The sequence below is a fragment of the Panthera uncia genome (genome assembly GCF_023721935.1).
Source record: "Panthera uncia isolate 11264 chromosome B2 unlocalized genomic scaffold, Puncia_PCG_1.0 HiC_scaffold_24, whole genome shotgun sequence".
Classification (NCBI taxonomy): domain Eukaryota; kingdom Metazoa; phylum Chordata; class Mammalia; order Carnivora; family Felidae; genus Panthera; species Panthera uncia.
In genome coordinates this window covers 36,633,986-36,653,697 of record NW_026057580.1, presented here as the reverse complement: position 1 = coordinate 36,653,697, position 19,712 = coordinate 36,633,986, and the positions used below count along the sequence as shown (strand labels likewise).

Below are 19,712 nucleotides of genomic sequence, written 5' to 3'. Positions count from 1 at the left end.
TGACTGGGGAAACAAGTAAAAATTCAGAAATACAGAGGCTGAGTTCTAATTCTGACCCCACTGTGGTTGAGCTGTATGGAGAAGAACATTCTTCTATTATTATATTTTAGAAATTTACACCATTCCAAGTCCAAATACTTAGTGAGCATCTAATCCTAAAATAAAATTTTAAAAAATGAATCTAAAAAATAAAGCCTTCTTTTAAATGAATAAGCTGCAGCCATGCTAGCATATGATGTCTTAAAGTTTAGATGTTAACACCCGTTAACACGTTAACAGATGTTAACAGAAAAATAGAGGTTATATTATTACCACTTATGCTTTTATGGTTTCTAATATTTAAAATGAACATAAACTTAGATTCTCCATATTCAAAGAAGCAAACTAATATTCACACTAATATTCTGGGCTACTAAATAGATTTTTTTTAATAAATATCATACAGGACCACCTGGGTGGCTCAGTTGATTAACTTCAGCTCAGGTCAGGATCTCACAGTTTGTGAGTTTGAGCCCCATGTCAGGTTCTGTGCTGAAAGCTCAGAGCCTGGAGCCTGCTTCAGATTCTGTGTCTCCCTCTCTCTCTCTGTCCCTCCCCTGATCACGCTCTGCCTCTCTGTCTCTCTCAAAAATGAATAAACATTAAAAAGAAATTTTAAAAAATGTATCATATAGAAATACAACTTGAAAAGCCATTCTTTGCGCCACGGTTAAAAATCAAACCTCAACAGTATTTCAGTAACCAAAGATAGATTCATTCAATGTAAGAAGTGGTGGTATACATTTGAAATTCAAGTCTTCTTCCCTTTGTGTGTATGTGTGTGCATGTGTATTGCATCCCCTGTGTGCGTGCTGCACCTCCCAGCATCACAACACTGTGGGAGAATTTATTCCTCTAAGTAGAGAGCTTATTTAATTCTTCTTAAGAATTATACCCAAGGTGAACGAGCCCCATTTGGGGCTCCATGCTGTCAGCACAGACAGAGCCTGCTTCCGATTCTCTCTCTCTCTGCCCCTTCCCCGTTCTCTCTCTCTCTCTCTCTCTCTCTCTCTCTCTCTCTCTCAAAATAAATAAATAAATACTAATTTTTAAAAAAGAATTAGGGGAGCCTGGGTGGCTCAGTTGGTTGAGCATCTGACTTCGGCTCATGTCATGATCTCACAGTTCATGAGTTCGGGCCCCGCATTAGGCTCTGTGCTGACAGATCAGAGCCTGGAGCCTGCCTCGGATTCTCTGTCTCCTTCTCTCTCTGCCCCTCCCTTGCTTGCACTCGGTCTCTCTCTATCTCTCTCAAAAATAAATAAACATTAAAAAAAATTTTTTTTAAGAATTATATTCAAGGCTCCCAAAAAGTCCTCTATGGAGGGCTTGGTTGTTGGAGTTATAATGGAAAACACTACACCTACAGATGAGATTTAAAATAACTTCTGAAAAAGTGCCTTAGGTCCTGATCTTGAAGACCTAACAAACTATTTATATTCGTTAATCTTCATTAATCTAAACATTTCCTTCGGTTATTTGTAAAGCACAACTATATAAACAAATCGTTTGTGTGGAAGCTCTGTTTAACAGCTGATGCAAAAACACACTTAGGTTGCCAAAAGGTGACTAGGACAGGGTGAAGTCAGTGGCTTGCTTCCTGTTATAAAGGTTATCTGTGTCCTGCACAGAGAACTGCTCTAGGCAAGAGAGCTCAGCGTTTGGTCATCAGAAGCACTTGTGGAGCCTTTTCAAAATATACACACCCTAACCATAGCTTAAGAAATGCTGATTGTGTAGGTCAGAAGTGCAGCTCTTACAAAGCTCCACACAAGATTCTGATATTATCAGTGGTTGAAAGCCACAGAAGCCAGAAGCTCGGCCCTTAGAAATACTCCCTCCCTTGGGGCCCCTGGGTGGCTCAGTAAGTTGAACGTCTGACTTCGGCTCAGGTCATGATCTCATGGTTTGTGGATTCGAGCCCCGAGTCGGGCTCTGTGCTGACAGCTCAGAGTCTGGAGCCTGCTTCGGATCCTGTGTCTGCCTCTCCCTCTGCCCCTTGCCCACTCATGCTCTCTCAAAAATAAACATTGGAAAAAAAATTTTTTTTAATTAAAAAAAAAAAAGAATCCCTCCCTCAAGCCACATTATAAATGAGCGCTGCTAGTCAAAGAGTGATCTTCACACACATCAGAAGCATCAACATCAACTGGGAGCTTGCTAGAAATGCATAATCCAAGGCTCCACCCAGGCCTACTAAACCAACATCTTCCTTTAAACAAGATCCCCACGTGGGGCACCTGGGTGGCTCAGTTGGTTGAGGGTCCAACTTCGGCTCAGGTCATGATCTCACAGCTTGTGAGTTCAAGCCCTGTATCAGGCTCTGTGCCTGTATCAGGCAGCTCAGAGCCTGGAGCCTGCTTCAGATTCTGTGTCTCCCTCTCTTTCTGCCCTTCCCACACTCATGCTCTGTCTCTCTCTGTCTCAAAAATAAAGAAACATTAAAAAAAAATTTTAAACAAGATCCCCACGTGATTCAGATGCACACTGAGATTGAGAACTGGTCTAGGTAGAACACATATCTGCTAGTCTTTCTACTGTAATCAGTAGTTGGTACCAACTAAAAACTTTAGCAACCTCTTCTCATTAGGACTAAATTAGAAAATACATCTATAATAGATAACAAATGTGTTATACACACACACACACACACACACACACACACACATACACATAAACCTGGAGTCATGGCAATATATTGTATTCTTACCAATTGCAGTGATCTGAACTCTTTCACTACCACTCACTGTGTTGGGAGGAAATGAGAAACTCAAAGTTTTCAGGGGAGTTTGTAATTTGTGGACAGCCAAGTCTAACAAGATGGATTGTGAATACAATTTTTCTATTCCTTCAGCCTGTTGGAAAAAAGCAACACGATTAACATGGTCTCCACTCATCCGTCTACAGAGTTTTATGCAAATAAGATAAACATCTTGCCTGCAGTGTCTGCACTATGCGTACATTAGGTAAATACCTACCATTTTTGATTCCTGCTTCAAATCTGTTAATAAATGCTTACTTTCTAATTAAAGTAGATAAAACATTTCATGAAATAGCAATTGAGAGGTGCCTGGATGGCTCAGTCGGTTAAGCATCCAACTTCAGCTCAGGTTATGATCTCACAGTTCGTGAGTTCAAGCCCCATGTGGGGCTCTGTACTGACAACTCAGAGACTGGAACCTGCTTCAGATTCTGTGTCTCCCTCTCTCTCTGCCCCTCCCCCTCTCGCATTGTCTTTCTTTCTCTCTCTTAAAAATAAATAAACATTTAATAAAGTTAAAAAAAAAAGAAATAGCAATTGAAATGATAAAGGAGAAGATGAAAAGGTAATGATAAAAACTCTCTGAGGTAAATCCTATTATTATCCAAAGAGAGATTTAAAAAGAGAGAGAGATATCAAACTCCTTGCCCCAAGTCACACTTGACAGAACTGGCATTTGAACCTAGGGCTGTCTCACCCCAGGACACAAGTGCTTACCCACCAGGCTGAGTTTTTCTGCATAATGCCTTCTCTAAAGAAAAATCTACAAAATTGCTTCTAACTATACATTCAAAATACATACAACTGTAGATTCAAAATCTACATATCAACTTGGCATGATTTTTTTTTAATTTTTTTAATGTTTATTTAATTTTAAGAGAGAGAGAGAGACAGAGTATAAGCAGGGGAGGGGCAGAGACAGAGAGGGAGACACAGAATCTGAAGCAGGCTCCAGGTTCCCAGCTGTCAGAACAGAGCCTGACACAGGGCTCGAACCCACGAATCATGAGATCATGACCTGAGCCAAAGTCAGACGCTTAACTGACTGAGCCACCCAGGTGCCCCTCAACTTGGTGTGATTTGATAGGACCCTAATGTAAAACAGTTTGTAAATGTAATTGATTGACTGCAAAAGAGATTTGCTATATAGACATATCATAAATTTGAAGAGGAAATGGATGATTACTTCCAAAACATATTATGTATCATTACAGACAGATGAGATAACAATTAGACAATACCAGGGTGGAGGAGATGACCTACTAGATCTTGCCAACAAATTTAACCAAGAGAAAAACCATCTTCTGTTTCCTTTTTAATTATATATTTCCGTTTCAATTATTCAAGACTTCAAACATTTACCTTTACTAAAATCCTCTGGGTGACAGCATCAGAAGCAGCAGGTGAAATGGCTGTGACTGTGATTGGAATTTCCCCCAGGTGTGTTGGCTTGACTGGGAAAACAACAGTTGCCCCATCCTCACTGGGAACCAGAATGGTCTGCTGGTGTCCGGTCGCATTTATTTCATTTAAAGCCATTAGAATATCAAATTTGTCACTTTTCTCAATGATTACTTGAACCTGGAAGGAAAATTATCAAAAGTTTTGTATAATAAACGCTCATAAGTAAAGTGTTGCTTTAGCCACATCAAGTGCTAGTAAATCCATGAGGCTCAAGACTGGAGAAATAGGAGACAGAGATTCAGCCAAGAAGAGGATGAGAAGGTTATCAGGGAAAACTTCATTTTCCTATGTTCTCGTCATCCACTTCAAGATTTGTGGGAAAAGGGCACTCTTCGGTTCCATTTCTAATATTAAACTCCCACTAACATTAAATTCTGTCATCATCTGAAGGCTTTGAGTGGGAAGGATGTGCCCAGAAAGGTTATTTCATGTCACGGTATTGCCACAAGCCTGATTTAACTGCATCATCCTAGGACACTGGTCCCATTAGAAAAACCTAAGACAAACAGGATGCAGGGTTATTACATCTATTGAGAGTCTTGGCTGAAATTATCCCAAGGAAAGAATGATGCAGACATCAGTCCTGAAGCATATGTTGGTTGTAAACTTGTGTAAAGTCTGTCAAAGTTGCCAGTCTTGCCAAGGATGGCATTTATCTAGGCCTTACACTTCATGAATTGTTTTCCATTTATTTTCTCATCTTTTTCTCAAAATACTTTCTGTAGAAACAAGAATTATCATTCCCATTTTACATTAAGTTATTTGCTGGCAAGGGGTAGAGTGGGACGTCGAATCCAGGCCTTCTGATTCCAGATCTTCTGCTCTTTTCAAAGTACCATTGTTGACTACGTTAAAAAGTACAATTTAAAAATAATTTACAAACATAGTGCTTAATGAGATTGTGGCATTTTCACTTAACAAAGTTAATAACATAGTCCTACTTACTCTGGGGGGAAAGAATTAATCACTTGGTTAGCACTACTATGGGCACAATACAAACGGTGGCCTAAGCCTGCCTTCCAGGGAACTGACTACCTAAGGAAACACTAGGCACGTGACTCAAAACACAAAGCCTTGTTTTGAATACGTTGTATTCAAAACAAAATACATTATAAAAACATGGAAACAACCCAGAACAGAATGGGTGAGGAAAGATATCCTAGTTTTATGCCAGGTCTTGAGAGGAATAAGTCAAGGAACACAGAATGGCAGTGCAAAGGGGCAATGCCTCTAGATGTGGGGAAGGCTGGGAAACAGCACAGGGAGTCAGGAAAGACACAGATCTGCCTCACATACAGTAAGGAAGTTACGTGGCTCAAGTAGAAAACATATGCAAGAAATTAAGAAAGAAAGGACAGACACACTAATACAATCCTTAGACATTAATAAGTAGAAGAAATCACTGACAAAGTGTGTTTATTTTCAATCTCTCAGAAATGTATAAAATGCTTACATGCCCAGATGCCCAAACATTAATAACCCTGTGTGTTTTCTCCATTTTTTCCTGAAGTATGAATGATTAACAAAACTTTTAATACATTACCTCAGTGGCATCTTTCAAATAATTGAATATGGTTACTTCCAAAGCAAATTCTTCACCTCTGATAACAGAGTAGGGAAGATTCAAAAAAATGAAAAATGGCTGGAAGGCTTGTAGCTGGAAAAAACACAATGAATACATATTTTATTAAAGTCAAAATGCTTCATATTACATGCAATTAAAAGTAAATCTCACAAAACCTATGAAGCCTATAATTTCACATAGAAATGTCCACTTGCCTATCAACAGGAAACAAACAGCAACTTACCCCAAATGAATGATGATGATAAACTGATGTGGCTTATGGTATTTAACATATTAATCACTACATTTTACTAAATGCCTACCAGGATCTAGGAACTTTATTTTTTTATCATTTTATTTTATTTTCATCATGATAATTGGTGTACTGTCTAATCCCCACCCCCTACTACCCCATCCTCCCACCCATCACCCCTCTGGTAACCATCTGTGCTATAGTTAAGAGTCTGTTTCTTGGTTGTCTATCTGGGTTTTTTTTTTCCTTCACTCATTTGTTTTGTTTCTTACATTGTACATATGAGTGAGATAATATGGTATTTGTCTTTCTCTGACTCATTTGACTTAACATTATACTCTCTAGCTCTATTCATGTTGTTGCAAATGCCAAGATTTCATTCTTTTTTCTGGCTGAATAATATTTATATATATACACACATATATACACATATGTACACATATACCACATCTCCTTTATCCATTCATCTATCAGTGGACACTTGGGTTGCTCCCAGTTTGGCTATTGCAAATAATGCTGCAATAAACATGGGAGTGCATATGTCCCTTTGCTTTAGTATTTTTGTATTTGGGGGGGGGGGGGTAAATATCCAGTAGTGTGATTCTTGGATCATAACATTCTATTTTTAGTTTTTTGAGGAACCTCCATATTGTTTTGCACAGCCAAATTGGCTGCACCAATTTGCATTCCCACCAACAGTGCAAGAGTGTTCCATTTTCTCCACATCCTTGCCAACACTTGTTGTTTCTTGTATTGTTGAATTTAGCCATTCTGACAGGTGTGAGGTGATAATTCATTGTAGTTTTGATTTGCATTTCCCTGATGATAAGTGATGTTGAGTATCTTTTCGTGTGTCTCCTGGCCATCTGTAACATCTTCTTGGGAGAAACAGCTGTTTATGTCTTCTGCCCATTTTTAATTGGATAATTTGGTTTTGGGGTACTGAGTTTATCAGTTCTTTATATATTTTGTATTTTAACCCTTTATAGGATATGTCATTTGTAAATATCTTCTCCCGTTCAGTAGGTTGCCTTTTAGTTTTATTGATTGCTTCCTGCACTGTGCAGAAACTTTTTACTTTAATGTGGTCCCAACAGTTTATAGGTACTTTACTCAATTTCATTTAATTCTTACAACTCCTAGGAGGCAGGTTCTATGCACATATTTTACAGAAAAGAAATCTGAAATTCAGATATATCTGAAACGAGTACAAGATCACATTGCTAGTAAATGAAGGAACCAGAAATGGATCCCAGAATGTCTGATGCCAAAGTCAAGCTCCTGACCTACTGTGCTATAATGACTCCACCAAGTGGCCAAATCAAACAACCCCTGTTTTAGACTCGTGGAAAGTCTAGACGATGTTCTGCTTACTACGTTCTAACATATACATGCACATGTACTTCCTCATTGGTGACCCAATTCTGATACTGTTGGCCAAATCCTTCATGGGAACCTTTCCTGCCTCTGAAAGCAGCCATTGATTAATTTAGGCTGATGGTTGTCACTGGCAGCAGTAATTTCCTCTAGAGGTTTACTTAGACATTTGTGAAAGTGTCTTAGATTGTCACAATGATTGAGGGGCACCATTGACACATAGTGGGTGAAAGTCTGTAATGCTCAGGACAGAAGAACTGTCCCCTGTCCCTCATGATTCTTGAATATCTCTTCAGACATTCATGTAAAGTACCTTCTTGTAATGACCTGAACTTCAAACCTAATTCCAACTTATATATGAACCCAAATATTGAAAATATATTGCATTTCTCAATACACACTGAATTTTTCATAAATACAGCTATTTTATAAATCAACAGAAGACTGCCCTTTGTTTTGTTTGTAACTTTACCAAAAGTCGTTCAGTTTCAGAAACCGACATCACCACAGGCAGTACTACTCAAGGTGTTTGAGTGGCTGAAACAATACGTGTACATCAAACTTGATTTGCAGCTATTACACACAGGGTGATTCCATGCCTGGAGTAAACAGTTAAATACGTATGACTCCTAGTGCAGCTATGACTGATAACTTATATACTGTAATATGTATTACTTTATTACAGATTACTTTCCTTTTATTTCTCAATATTTCACTTAAGGCATCATATGGATTTTTTTAATTGAGTATGTAAGTATACTATATTTTCTATGACTTGCATTGTAGATGGTAAAGGGGAAAACAAAATATCTGTTATAAAAAGGGGGCTTCAGGTATGACAGAGGTGAGAACTACTGGTCTAAGACCAAACGTGTATATTCCTCTCACCAGCGACCGGGTTAGGAAGTCACATATGCTGCAATCTGACCAGAAATGTGAAGGCATGTCTTCTAGGGGACATCTTGAGAAGTTCTGCTCATCCTTATCAGAGGGACACACAGAAACCCTCTGTCTTCTGGCCTTTGGAAATGGTTGGATTCAGTCAATAATAAACTTTTTATCCAAATCTTAACATGGATGGAACACATTTAGGAGTTCAATACAGCTCACATTCTAAAGTAAACAACTAATAAAAAACAAAAAGGAAAAGCCAAGGAACCTCTAAACACTGAGCAACATCATAAGCAATTTTTTTTTGAAAATCCATTGAAGAGTGGACACTTTTTTTGCTTTGGGCACTTTAACATTTATAAGCAGCTCTTTCATATACTACCTCCACTGGAGTCCTGGTTAGTCCAAGACCTAAGTCCTCAGAGATCACAAATGCGGTAGCCACCCAAGAAGTGATAGAATCAGGCACGGTAACTTCAAAGTCTTGGTAAATCTTGGAACTAAAGTCAAGATAAAAACAAAAATCACAACCCCGAGAACTGACACATTTCCAAAAAAGTCAACATAACCTAAACCATTTTTGGAAGAGTTTTAGTTTTCCAAATTGTTTGCCTATCTAAATTTTTTTGAGTGAGCATGAAACGGCAGATCCCAAATTCTCAAGGACCAGGTCATTTAATAAGGCCATAACACTGCATCCTGACTCATATTCCATTAAAAGCTTTCAACAATGTTTACACTTTCAGAATGACCATTATTTTCATAAATGTACAGATAATAAATACATATTTTCAAATTTAACTTGATTTATTTCTGTCAATTTACGTGAAAGTTTCCCTCCATATCCTGGTCATGTATTTGTGTGTGTGTGTTTTGAGCTTTGACTTGTGTCTTATTTCAAGTTTCCATACATGGCTGACTATAAAATATATGCATATTTCATGATTCATCTGCTCAGTCATTAGACCAGATAGCACAGGGTTTGTCAACTAAGCTGAGTCCCTCCACCACCTGTGCTGCTTCTCCCTGTGGCTCACGGGGATGTTTTATAAGGAGCTACAAGGCCGAGAGAGTAATCGTCAGTACTCTCACCCCAAGGCAACAAGTGTACTCTCAGCAATTTTCTCAAACAAGAACCATGAGACTTCAAGGAAGTTCAAAACACCCTTCGTTAGAAGAAGGTCTATCTTCTCCTTAATGATACTCTCACTGCCCCAATTTGCATGTGGCTTTATTATATACTACATTTAAATACACTAAATATCGTTCTAAGATAAAAAACCTCTTGGTTTATTTAGCTTTAACCACAATATGTTTGCACTTAAACATTAGAAAGAACACAAAACTTGTTTAAAAATAACACTAAACAAAATATATATAAGCAAAGAACATGATAAATCTTTACCCCATGTTGGTGTCTAGCCAAATCCAAGTCTCTGGAAAATGCTTTCTGACACGTGGATCGCTAACCGAAGAAAAGTCATGGAAATCTACCAAGTATCCTTCATTTTCCTCCACAAACCTCTCGGCAAGTTCTACGCTGTCATCTAAAAATCAACATTGGCAACTGTTAGGAAAAAGTCCCTGTAGAGAATGATTATAAACTCAGTCCATGGAATTGCAGCACCTCTCAGCTGAATGGGACTTTAGAGCTCATCTTATCCAACCTTCTCGTTTTACAGATGAGACACCTGAGACCCACAGAAGTCAAGTGACTTACCCAAGGCCCTGTGGCCAGTTACGGCAACGCCAAAACTTAAAAAAAAAAAAAAAAAAAAAAAAAAAAAAAGTTTCCTGCCCATATGGCCAACACCTAAAAAACTACTTACAGTGCAGTTGCTAAAAAATAAGTTAAATCATTTTTAAAGTTACCTTCAATTTTTCTATTCTTTTTAGCTCCCTAGTGCCAGTTACCAATGGCTATCCCAGCCATAAGATGCCACAATCATCCTGTTTACTAACTTAAAAACAGCTATGTTGCCATACAAACTCTGGATTACCTACTTCTATTTTTTCAACTTTTCTATAAGTCTATAATTATTTCAAAATAAAATGTAAAAAAAAAATAGACTACAGTCAGTACGAGGGATACAAAGATGAATGCAGGGAGCTTCTTCACTCACAGTCTATTGGAGGAGACAAATAGAAAACTGTAGTAAACATGTTAAGAGTGACACAGACATATAAAAAATGCCTATTGTGCACAATAATGGCTGATTTTATCCAAAATCTGAATGATGAAAATAGTGTGGCTAGGGGAAAAAAATCCATTTTGCAGGGGTTTTGGGGTTTTTTTATTCTGTTTTCTTTAAGTCTCCAGTTAAAGAGTACCCCACATGGGAAAGGGACACAGGGCAGGTAAACTAAGTACAAAGGCATGTCCCAAATATGACAGTGAGTATTAGGTAAGAGGGGCGTAAAATGAGAAGAGAAAGAATGGCTAAATCCAGATATTAAATATCCAATCTCCCATGCTGAAGGACTTAGATTGATCCTTTAAGCAATTTTGACCTATTGAAGGTTTTAGAATAAATTAGAAACATGATCCAGCCCACAGCTCATGTTTTATAATGATAACTCTGGCATCAGTGTGAACAATGGTTTAGAGCTGGAGGAAATGGAAGGTGGGCAAAGCAGTTAAGTTAGGAAGTTATTACAATAGTCAACGAGACACTGACAAGGGCCTGAAGCAAGGAGAGGAGAGGAAGAATAGTCTCAAGAGATGATTCTGCCCTGCCTCTTGGGTGGATGACTTCTGTGTATGCCCATGGCATGCTGACTCCCCCCACCCCAGTCCTCAGCACACTCTTCTAATTTTATATTGTTTTGCCCCACTAGACCAAGTTGAAATCTCATTGCCTCGTACATACTAGGCATGCAATTAATATCATCACTATCCATTAAATAATGAATGAACGAACTGGATCTGAGGAATAAAATAGTAGGTAATTGCAGACTTATAAGTGCTAAACATGTGTCATACAATTTAAATGTTTTTGAATTTAACATCATAATACCCCTGTAATACCAATAATATTATTAGCACTATATTTCAATTGGAGATTTGAGGTTTAGAAAGGTTAATTGACTTTCTCAGTGTCAAAACACCAGAACTTAAAAGCAGAAGTATTTGATGGCAATCCTTTTCTTAACTACCATGTTATCCCACATCTGACAGAGAGGAAGGAACTAAGGATGTGTTGTGGGTTTCTGATTTAGGCATCTAGGTAAATGATGATTTCATTAACATAGATCTGAAATTATATCAATTCAAGGAATCACATATCCATAAAATTATATTAAGGAAAAGCAAGGTTGTAAAGGAAGAGAAGATCATAAACTTGGCTTGTGACATACTGAATTTAAGGTATTTGTGGGATGCAGAAACAGAGGGGTAAGATAAACAGTCAAGATGTTCCAAAGTTTGGGTTAATGAAGAAGATGTCAAGGAAGTAGGGAAGAATGCTACCAAACTGAATAATCATGGTGGTCCAGGCCAAGTACTGGAGGAAAGTGAAAGCAGAAGGAGCCAATAACCCAGAATAACCAGAAGTCAAGACCAAGGAAGATATTTGGTCTCTAGTAAGGACAAAGAAGGCATTCAATAGATTTAAGGGAGTGAGTGAATATCCAAGGTAGAAGGATAGGCATTTGAAATGTTAAAAGTAAAGCAGTGTTCCAGTGATAACGTGACCTTGAGTAACTACTGATGCCATAGTACTGACTGCAAGATACATTATGTACTGGGGCACCTGGGTGGCTTGGTCGGTTAAGCGTCCGACTTCGGCTCAGGTCACGATCTCACGGTCCGTGAGTTCGAGCCCCGCATCGGACTCTGTGCTGACAGCTCAGAGCCTGGAGCTTGTTTCGGATTCTGTGTCTCCCTCTCTCTCTGCTCCTCCCCTGTTCATGCTCTGTCTCTCTCTGTCTCAAAAATAAATAAACGTTAAAAAAAATTAAAAAAAAAAAAAAAGATACATTATGTACTTAGGAACCCTGATCCAGAAGAGAAGCAGAAAAATGAATGCCAGTCACTTAAGAAGGTTTCTAGGGACACAGTGTGCTAGTAGGAGGATCAAATTTCTTCTGTTAAACAGTGGGGGAAAAAGGTAGAAGAAAGTTCTTAGGAAATGTAAAGGATACAATAAGTATTACTAACAACAGAATGAGTATTACAGTGGAAATCAGGATTTGATAAGTAAGGATGAAAAAAGATGGGTAAAAGCAGATACCAACAAAGAGAGAATGGAAAAAGATTGCTTAGAAGGTGTCTAGGATGGATTGTTACATGAAGAAAGCTAACCATACCATATTATCTTTAATGCATAGAAATCATAATGATTTCATAAAATTTTTAATACTATACAATGATCTTTTTGCTTCAGGGCAGAGGCTCGGGTATCCTGTAGTGTCAAAAATCAGCCCAAAGCTGGAGAGCCTGGGGCTTAGTGTGGAGCAACTGAGAAGACCTGGCAGGAATAGGGAATCCGGGGATACAAATTGTGACAGCCTTACAAGATGATATTAGCATAATGTTACCTAAAGGAAAAGAGAACAACTCCTGGAGTTAACCATTCTCATTTCCACACTTCCTTCAGTCAAAACATTTCACTTCTTCCTAAGCACTCTTATTATTAGTTGGGTAGCAACTCTATTTAGCAACACAGGGAACTAGGTGTGACCCTGCTCAGGAAGAACTCAGACTGATGAGACATGCACGTGTGCAGGTGCATGCACTCACACATGCTCACTGCATGTACCAGCATACTTATGGCATCTGGGTTATATTCTAGGTGAACATGCGTGTGTGTGTGTGCACACTGCATATACCAGCATACTTATGGCATCTGGGCTATATGCTAGGTGAACATCAAAATGCCAGAGAACAAAAATGTTTCAAAACTATGTTGTTCCTTTTATCTAATTCCAAAATAACAGCACAGTTTGCAATATAAATTGGAAGCATAGGATCTTCCAATATGCCCCAAAAAAATAACCATTTCAAAGAACTACAAGGGAGCAAATGGAAATCTAGACAGAAGCCCAGACAAATATTCCATGTCATGGCTCAAATGTACATTAAACTCCAAAGACTTTAGGAAAAGAGAACAGAAAATGAAATCACAATATCCATATCCATTAAACCAGAAATCATCCATACTTATAAGTAATTTTAAATACCTGAGATGAAAGACTTAAATACTTTGAAAGCACATTGCTAGGTTCTACTTACAAACACCATCAATGTAATCCTTCATAAGGTTTGCATCTGTCAATACCCAGAGGCCACATTCCTAAAAAGAGTAATTTAAAAAAATTTTTTAAGTTTAAATGCTTTGTAAAATGTCACAGCAGTCTTCTATACTCTTAATTCACTCTTGTTCATTTGTTTTTATGCAGACATGAAAGTTTTGTGTTTTTTTGACTCTATCTCATTTTTGAGAATTTAGGTACATACATGAGCATTCTCTCTCTCCCTCTCATACACAGATACAGATACACACACACACACACACACACACACACACAGACTTTTTCCATTTGCTTTTAAAATTGGAAGGATGATTATCTTTCCATTTCAAATTATATTTATATAACACACTATACTTCAACAACACATTTAATAAAAGGTTAATCAGATAATTAATTCTGAAGGTGTTTGCAATAGTAAAAGATATTAATATCTTTCCAAATTATATAATAAGCTAAACATACCTGAAAAACTGCAAAAGAATTCATGAACATGCCTAAATAATACCCTGTGTTATAGAGCTCCAACTCATGGACCACCTAAGGAGAAGATAAAATATGTGGAATGAATTGATTTGTATCATACTGTTCTGCCCTCTGTAATATTTCTTGTATGTTACTTAGATAACACACAGCCCACATGCTTATCTAATTTGAAAGTGAGACAAATGGAACAATAACAAATATTTGAATGCCTTATTCATGATTCAATCAGCTAAAATTACATTGATTCTTTTAACTTATTTTCACTCTGTTCACTAATCCAGAGTTCCTAAGAAATGTGGGCTTGAGGTTTGCTCAGGAGGAATTTAAATGTCAATTCCTAAACCAACACACAGGGGTCAGCATTGAAAACAACCCATACTTCTGGCAGAAATAAACGGGTTAAATTTGATGGTTAATATAAGTTCTGCAAATGTCACTTAACTACATTTTCTTAAATAACAAAAAGAGATAGTTTACAAAAAAGAAATGTAAATTATTAACAAACAGAAAAAATATTCAACCTCATTGATAAAGCACTGCAAATTATAACATCAATGAGATAGTTTTTTCAATATTGAGATATTTACATAATCACATTAGCAATGTTATTTTTTTAAGAGCAGCACTCATTACTAGCAAGAGAGAGTAAAATAGGCTAAAAGACTGAGTAAAGTTGGCAGCTCCCAAGAGATAAACACAGATTAGAATATGACCTAGCAATTCCATCCCAATGTATATGCTGAAAAGAACAGGCACTCAGATATCCATGTATGGCCAATGTTCATTGTGGCATCAGTCACAATAACCAAAAGACAGAAACAACTTAAACGTCCATCAACAGAAGAATGGATAAGCAAAATGTGGTATATACATCAAATAGAATATTACTTAGCCATAAGAAGAAATGAAGTTCAGATACATGCTACAACATGGATGAACCTTGAAAACATTAAGCTAAGTGAAATAAGGCAGACACAGAAGGAAAAAATTTTATATGATTCCTCTTATATGAAATGTCTAGACAAGTAAGTTCATAAAGACAAGTAGATTAGAGGTGGCTGGGGCTGGGAATAGGGGGAAATGGAGAATTATCACTTAATGGCTACAGAGTCTGTCTGGGGTAACAAAAAAATTTTAGAAACAGATAGTGATGATCGTTGTACAACATGAAAGTAATTAATGCCACTGAATTGTCTTTCAAAAATGGTTAAAATGGCAAATTTTATGTTACATACATTTCACCACAATAAAAAAAGTTAAGATATTATACAGTTTGGTAACTATTTCAACCTATCTCTCTTATTTACATTAGCGTTAAAGAGACAAATTAAGACAAAGGCAGGAATACAAATCATGAAAGAGTCTAAGTGCAAATTTAAAAAACAACCACGTTTAGAGCCCCTCAGTGGCTCAGTTGACTGTCTGAATCTTGATTTCATCTCAGGTCATGATCTCGTGGTCTCGTAAGTTCAAGCCCCGCATCAGGCTCTGCACAGGCCGTACAGAGCCTGCTTGGGATTGTCTCTCCCCCTCTTTCTCTGTCCCTTCCCCACTCATGCTGTCTCTGTCTCTCTTAAAATAAATAAATAAAACTTTTTTAAAAAATTAAAAAAAAAAACACATTTAAAATCAAACACCTGGAGCACCTGGGTGGCTCAGTCGGTTAGGTGACTGATTTCAGCTCAGGTCATGATCTCGCGGTTCGTGGGTTCAAGCCCTGCATCAGGCTCTGTACTGACAGCTCAGAGCCTGGAGCCTGCTTCGGATTCTGTATATCCCTCTCTGTCTGTCCCTTCCCCACTCACACTCTGCCTCTCTCTGCCTCTCAAAAATGAATAAACGTTAAAAAAAATTAAAATCAAACACCTGCATCCACTTTTTTTGCCACACTAACAACAACCGCAGCTACATCCATGGTAAGCAAACACGGTGCTAGAACAGGCACCGAGAAGAAAACAACAGAAGGAGAAAACAGAAAATTTCATAATATCTCAACAAGCTGGCAAATACAACCAGTGTATAGTCCAACTGTAGACAATGGAGCCAGAGCCAGACATAATGGAGAGAAAAGATTTTAGTCCCAAGACTCAAACTCTGCTATAGGACACAAATGCATGCAAGATCACCTTCCCCTGACACTCAGGCATGAATCAATGGAATTATCAAGAAGAAACACCTATCTCAAAAAGAAATCCTCGTTTTCTCACTGGCTCAACAAAAAGGCATTGCCAAGGCTGGAGCAAAGGCTGATGTCTGAAAATCATTTCTGGAATATCTAGCACACTTAAATTTTCCCAAAGTGTTCAAGAGTCTCTCGGCACCATGTATAAATTTAACAAGAACAAAAGAAACCAAAATGGTCTATTACCACAGGCTCCTGATGCCCTTCTCCAGAGCCAACTCTGGAGAAACAAGAAAAGCAAGTAGGAAACTTGGATGAGTGGTATGAGAAAAGCCTGAGAAGAGTAAAAGATAACTTTAACTGGTGTGTTGGGAGGAAGTGGGTGGCAGAAAGCTGCTAGAGGCAGTCTGGAGAAAAGATTTTTTAATCCTGCTCTTGCTTCTTTCCAGGAAGCAGCCTTGGGACAATCATTCCTTGCATTTTCACTGCCAAAATCAGCAGCTGCACCAGCAGCCTACACTGCCTGTGTAAGGGTCAGGAAGATAATACCAGGTCAGCACCTCTGCTTTTCTGGTGGAGAAACTGAGGAAAACACGTGGACAGACCCATGGCCACAAGCACTCACTCTTCCTCTGCACTCCAAACCCTAAAAGCTGGTGGATCATGACCCCAAAAAACTGCCTTTTCTTGGTGATGCTTTTCCCTAAGAGCTTAAAAGTGAAACATTGAATAAAAGCCAGCAGCACACAGGTAAGATCAAGAGTAGTTCTCTAGTCTCTGAAGCTTGACCCCTCCCCCTCTTTAAACTCACAAGACTTACACAGATTGGAATGGGGTGTTCAGCCTTCCCCAATGGACAATATCAGAACAGCTGCCAAATCAACTACATCCAAAGAGTATGACTTCCATAAAAGACATCCAAATGGACAACACATAACATATGATGCGAAATATTGAAAAGGCCAGTTCAAGATTTTAAAATAAACATGGCAGATAGACATAAGGAGATAAAAGAAAATATTAGCAATATAAAACAAGAACGAAAGATAAGAACCCAATGAAAATAATATACATTAAAAATATAATAGCTGACATAAAGAACCCAATATAAGAAATCAAAGGAGGATAGATACAACTGATAGATGATCAGGGAGCAGAGTCAACTGTGGAGCTCTCTCAAAGGAAAAAAGGAAAGTCAAAAAGATAGTGAACATAAAACAAAAAGCTAAGAGATATGGAGAATGGAAGTAGACATGCCAATCACTGAATAACAAGAGTCTCAGAAGAAGAGAAATGGAGAATGAAGAAACAAATGAAGAAATAACAGATGTAAATTTCCAGAATTAAAAAATGAAGGAAGAGCATAGACTGCAAGGGCAATCAATAATGACACTGAATTACAATCCTGTACAATCACAACATGGTCTGGGCAGGATTGGAGAAGAAGGTGGTAACAAGTGAAAGACAAAAGGGATGTGCAAGAAAATGAGAGCATACTGGGGCACCTGGGTGGCTCAGTTGGTTAGGCATCCGACTTCAGCTCAGGTCATGATCTCACCATTCCCAATTCGAGCCCTGCATCAGGCTCTGTGCTAACACCTCAGAGCCTGGAGTCTGCTTCGGATTCAGTGTCTCCCTCTCTCTACCCCTCCCCCACTCACACCTCTGTCTGTCTGTCTGTCTCTCTCTCTTTCTCTCTCAAAAATAAATAAACATTTTAAAAAATTTAAAAAATAAAATAAAATGAGAGCATGCGAAAAAATGCTCGTCTTGTCTGGTGAAGATAGAATTTTGATAGTCTTAAGAAATCAGCAAGAATAAATAGTAGTATGGTTCATGAGTTAAGGGCCTCTGTCATAGGAACAAAAACAGAATGTATAACTTACAAACCAGAAGAATAAAATTTGATCTAACCCCTGGAAAAAATAAAAATAAAAAGAGGGAAGAAAAGTAATTACATTTAAAAATATGAAATAAAGTAGAAATAATTCCTAATTAAGACAAGAATTACCATACTTGTAAATGTGTTAAATAAGCTTATTAAAAGATATGGACTACCAGACATTAAAAACAAAAACAAAATATAATATAATAACATGCTACCTACAAGATAAACTTAAAGGAAAACTTATAAAAGCTTGAAAATAAAAAGGTAGAAAAATATGCCAGCAAGGTTGAACCAAAAGAAAGCTGGGATAACAATCTTTTGTTTTTTTAATGTTTATATTTTTAGAGAGAGGCAGAGAGAGAGAGACAGAGTGCAAGCAGAGAGAGAAGGAGACACAGAATCCAAAGCAGGCTCCAGGCTCCAAGCTGTCAGCACGGAGCCTGATGTGGGTCTCGAACTCTTGAACTGTGAGATTATGACCTGAGCCGAAGTTGGACGCTTAAATGAGCCACCAAGGCGCCCCATGGGATAGCAATCTTATATATGACAAAATTTTATGTAAATATATTAAAAGATAGACAAGAAACAAAGACAGAAATAGAGCACAAGCACTAGATAGAGGTGTGTGTGTATGTGTGTGTGTGCATGTGTGTGTGTGTGTGTGTATGTACATACACAGGGAAACAAAAATGAAATAATATACTTAAGATATTTAGAAAGCTATAAAATGAGAGATATTACTAAATTCAGTTAAATCAAATCCAAAATGCTATAGACTTTTTAGAATAACATGAGTTTTTTAATATTAAGAGAAAAAAATGACCAATTTGTTTTAAATGAATCTTTTTTAAAAGGGATTGATGGGAATGCAAGCTGGTGCAGCCACTCTGGAAAACAATATGGAGGTTCCTCAAAAAACTAAAAATAGAAGTACCCTATGACTCAGCAATTGCACTACTAGGCATTTATCCAAGGGATACAGGTGTGCTGTTTCGAAGGGACACATGCACCCCCCCATGTTTATAGCAGCACTATCAACAACAGCCAAAGTATGGAAAGAGCTCAAATGTCCATTGATGGATGAATGGAAAAAGAAGATGTGGTGTATATATATATATATATATATATATATATATATATATATATACACAATGGAGTATTACCCGGCAATCAAAAAGAATGAAATCTTGCCATTTGCAACTACATGGATGGAACTGGAGGGTATTATGCTAAGTGAAATTAGTCAGTCAGAGAAAGACAAAAATCATATGACTTCACTCATATGAGGACTTTAAGAGACAAAACAGATGAACATAAGGGAAGGGAAACAAAAATAATATAAAAACAGGGAGGGGACAAAACAGAAGAGACTCATAAATATGGAGAACAAACTGAGGGTTACTGGAGGGAGGGGGGATGGGCTAAATGGGTAAGGGGCACTAAAGAATCTACTCCTGAAATCATTGTTGCATTATATGCTAACTAATTTGGATGTAAATTTAAAAAAATAAAAAATAAAACAAGTCAAAATAAATAAATGCATAAATAATTTAAAAAATAAATAAAGGGATTGAGAAAAATTACCTTTATAAGCTGAAAAAATATATAATTTTTCTC

General features: G+C 37.6%; 1 protein-coding gene across 1 annotated transcript in view; it reads right to left on the bottom strand.

Moving 5' to 3' along the window:
* The window catches only part of CD109 (CD109 molecule), a 161,706-nt gene that overhangs the window by 32,140 nt on the left and 109,854 nt on the right, over positions 1-19,712 (bottom strand). Inside the window, exons 20-26 of the mRNA XM_049653909.1 lie at positions 14,065-14,139; positions 13,583-13,643; positions 9,755-9,896; positions 8,732-8,849; positions 5,808-5,921; positions 4,163-4,381; positions 2,750-2,894 (exon numbers count right to left, since the gene is read on the bottom strand). Of these exons, the coding sequence (XP_049509866.1) occupies positions 2,750-2,894; positions 4,163-4,381; positions 5,808-5,921; positions 8,732-8,849; positions 9,755-9,896; positions 13,583-13,643; positions 14,065-14,139 (874 nt within the window). The remainder of the gene's footprint in view (positions 1-2,749; positions 2,895-4,162; positions 4,382-5,807; positions 5,922-8,731; positions 8,850-9,754; positions 9,897-13,582; positions 13,644-14,064; positions 14,140-19,712) is intronic.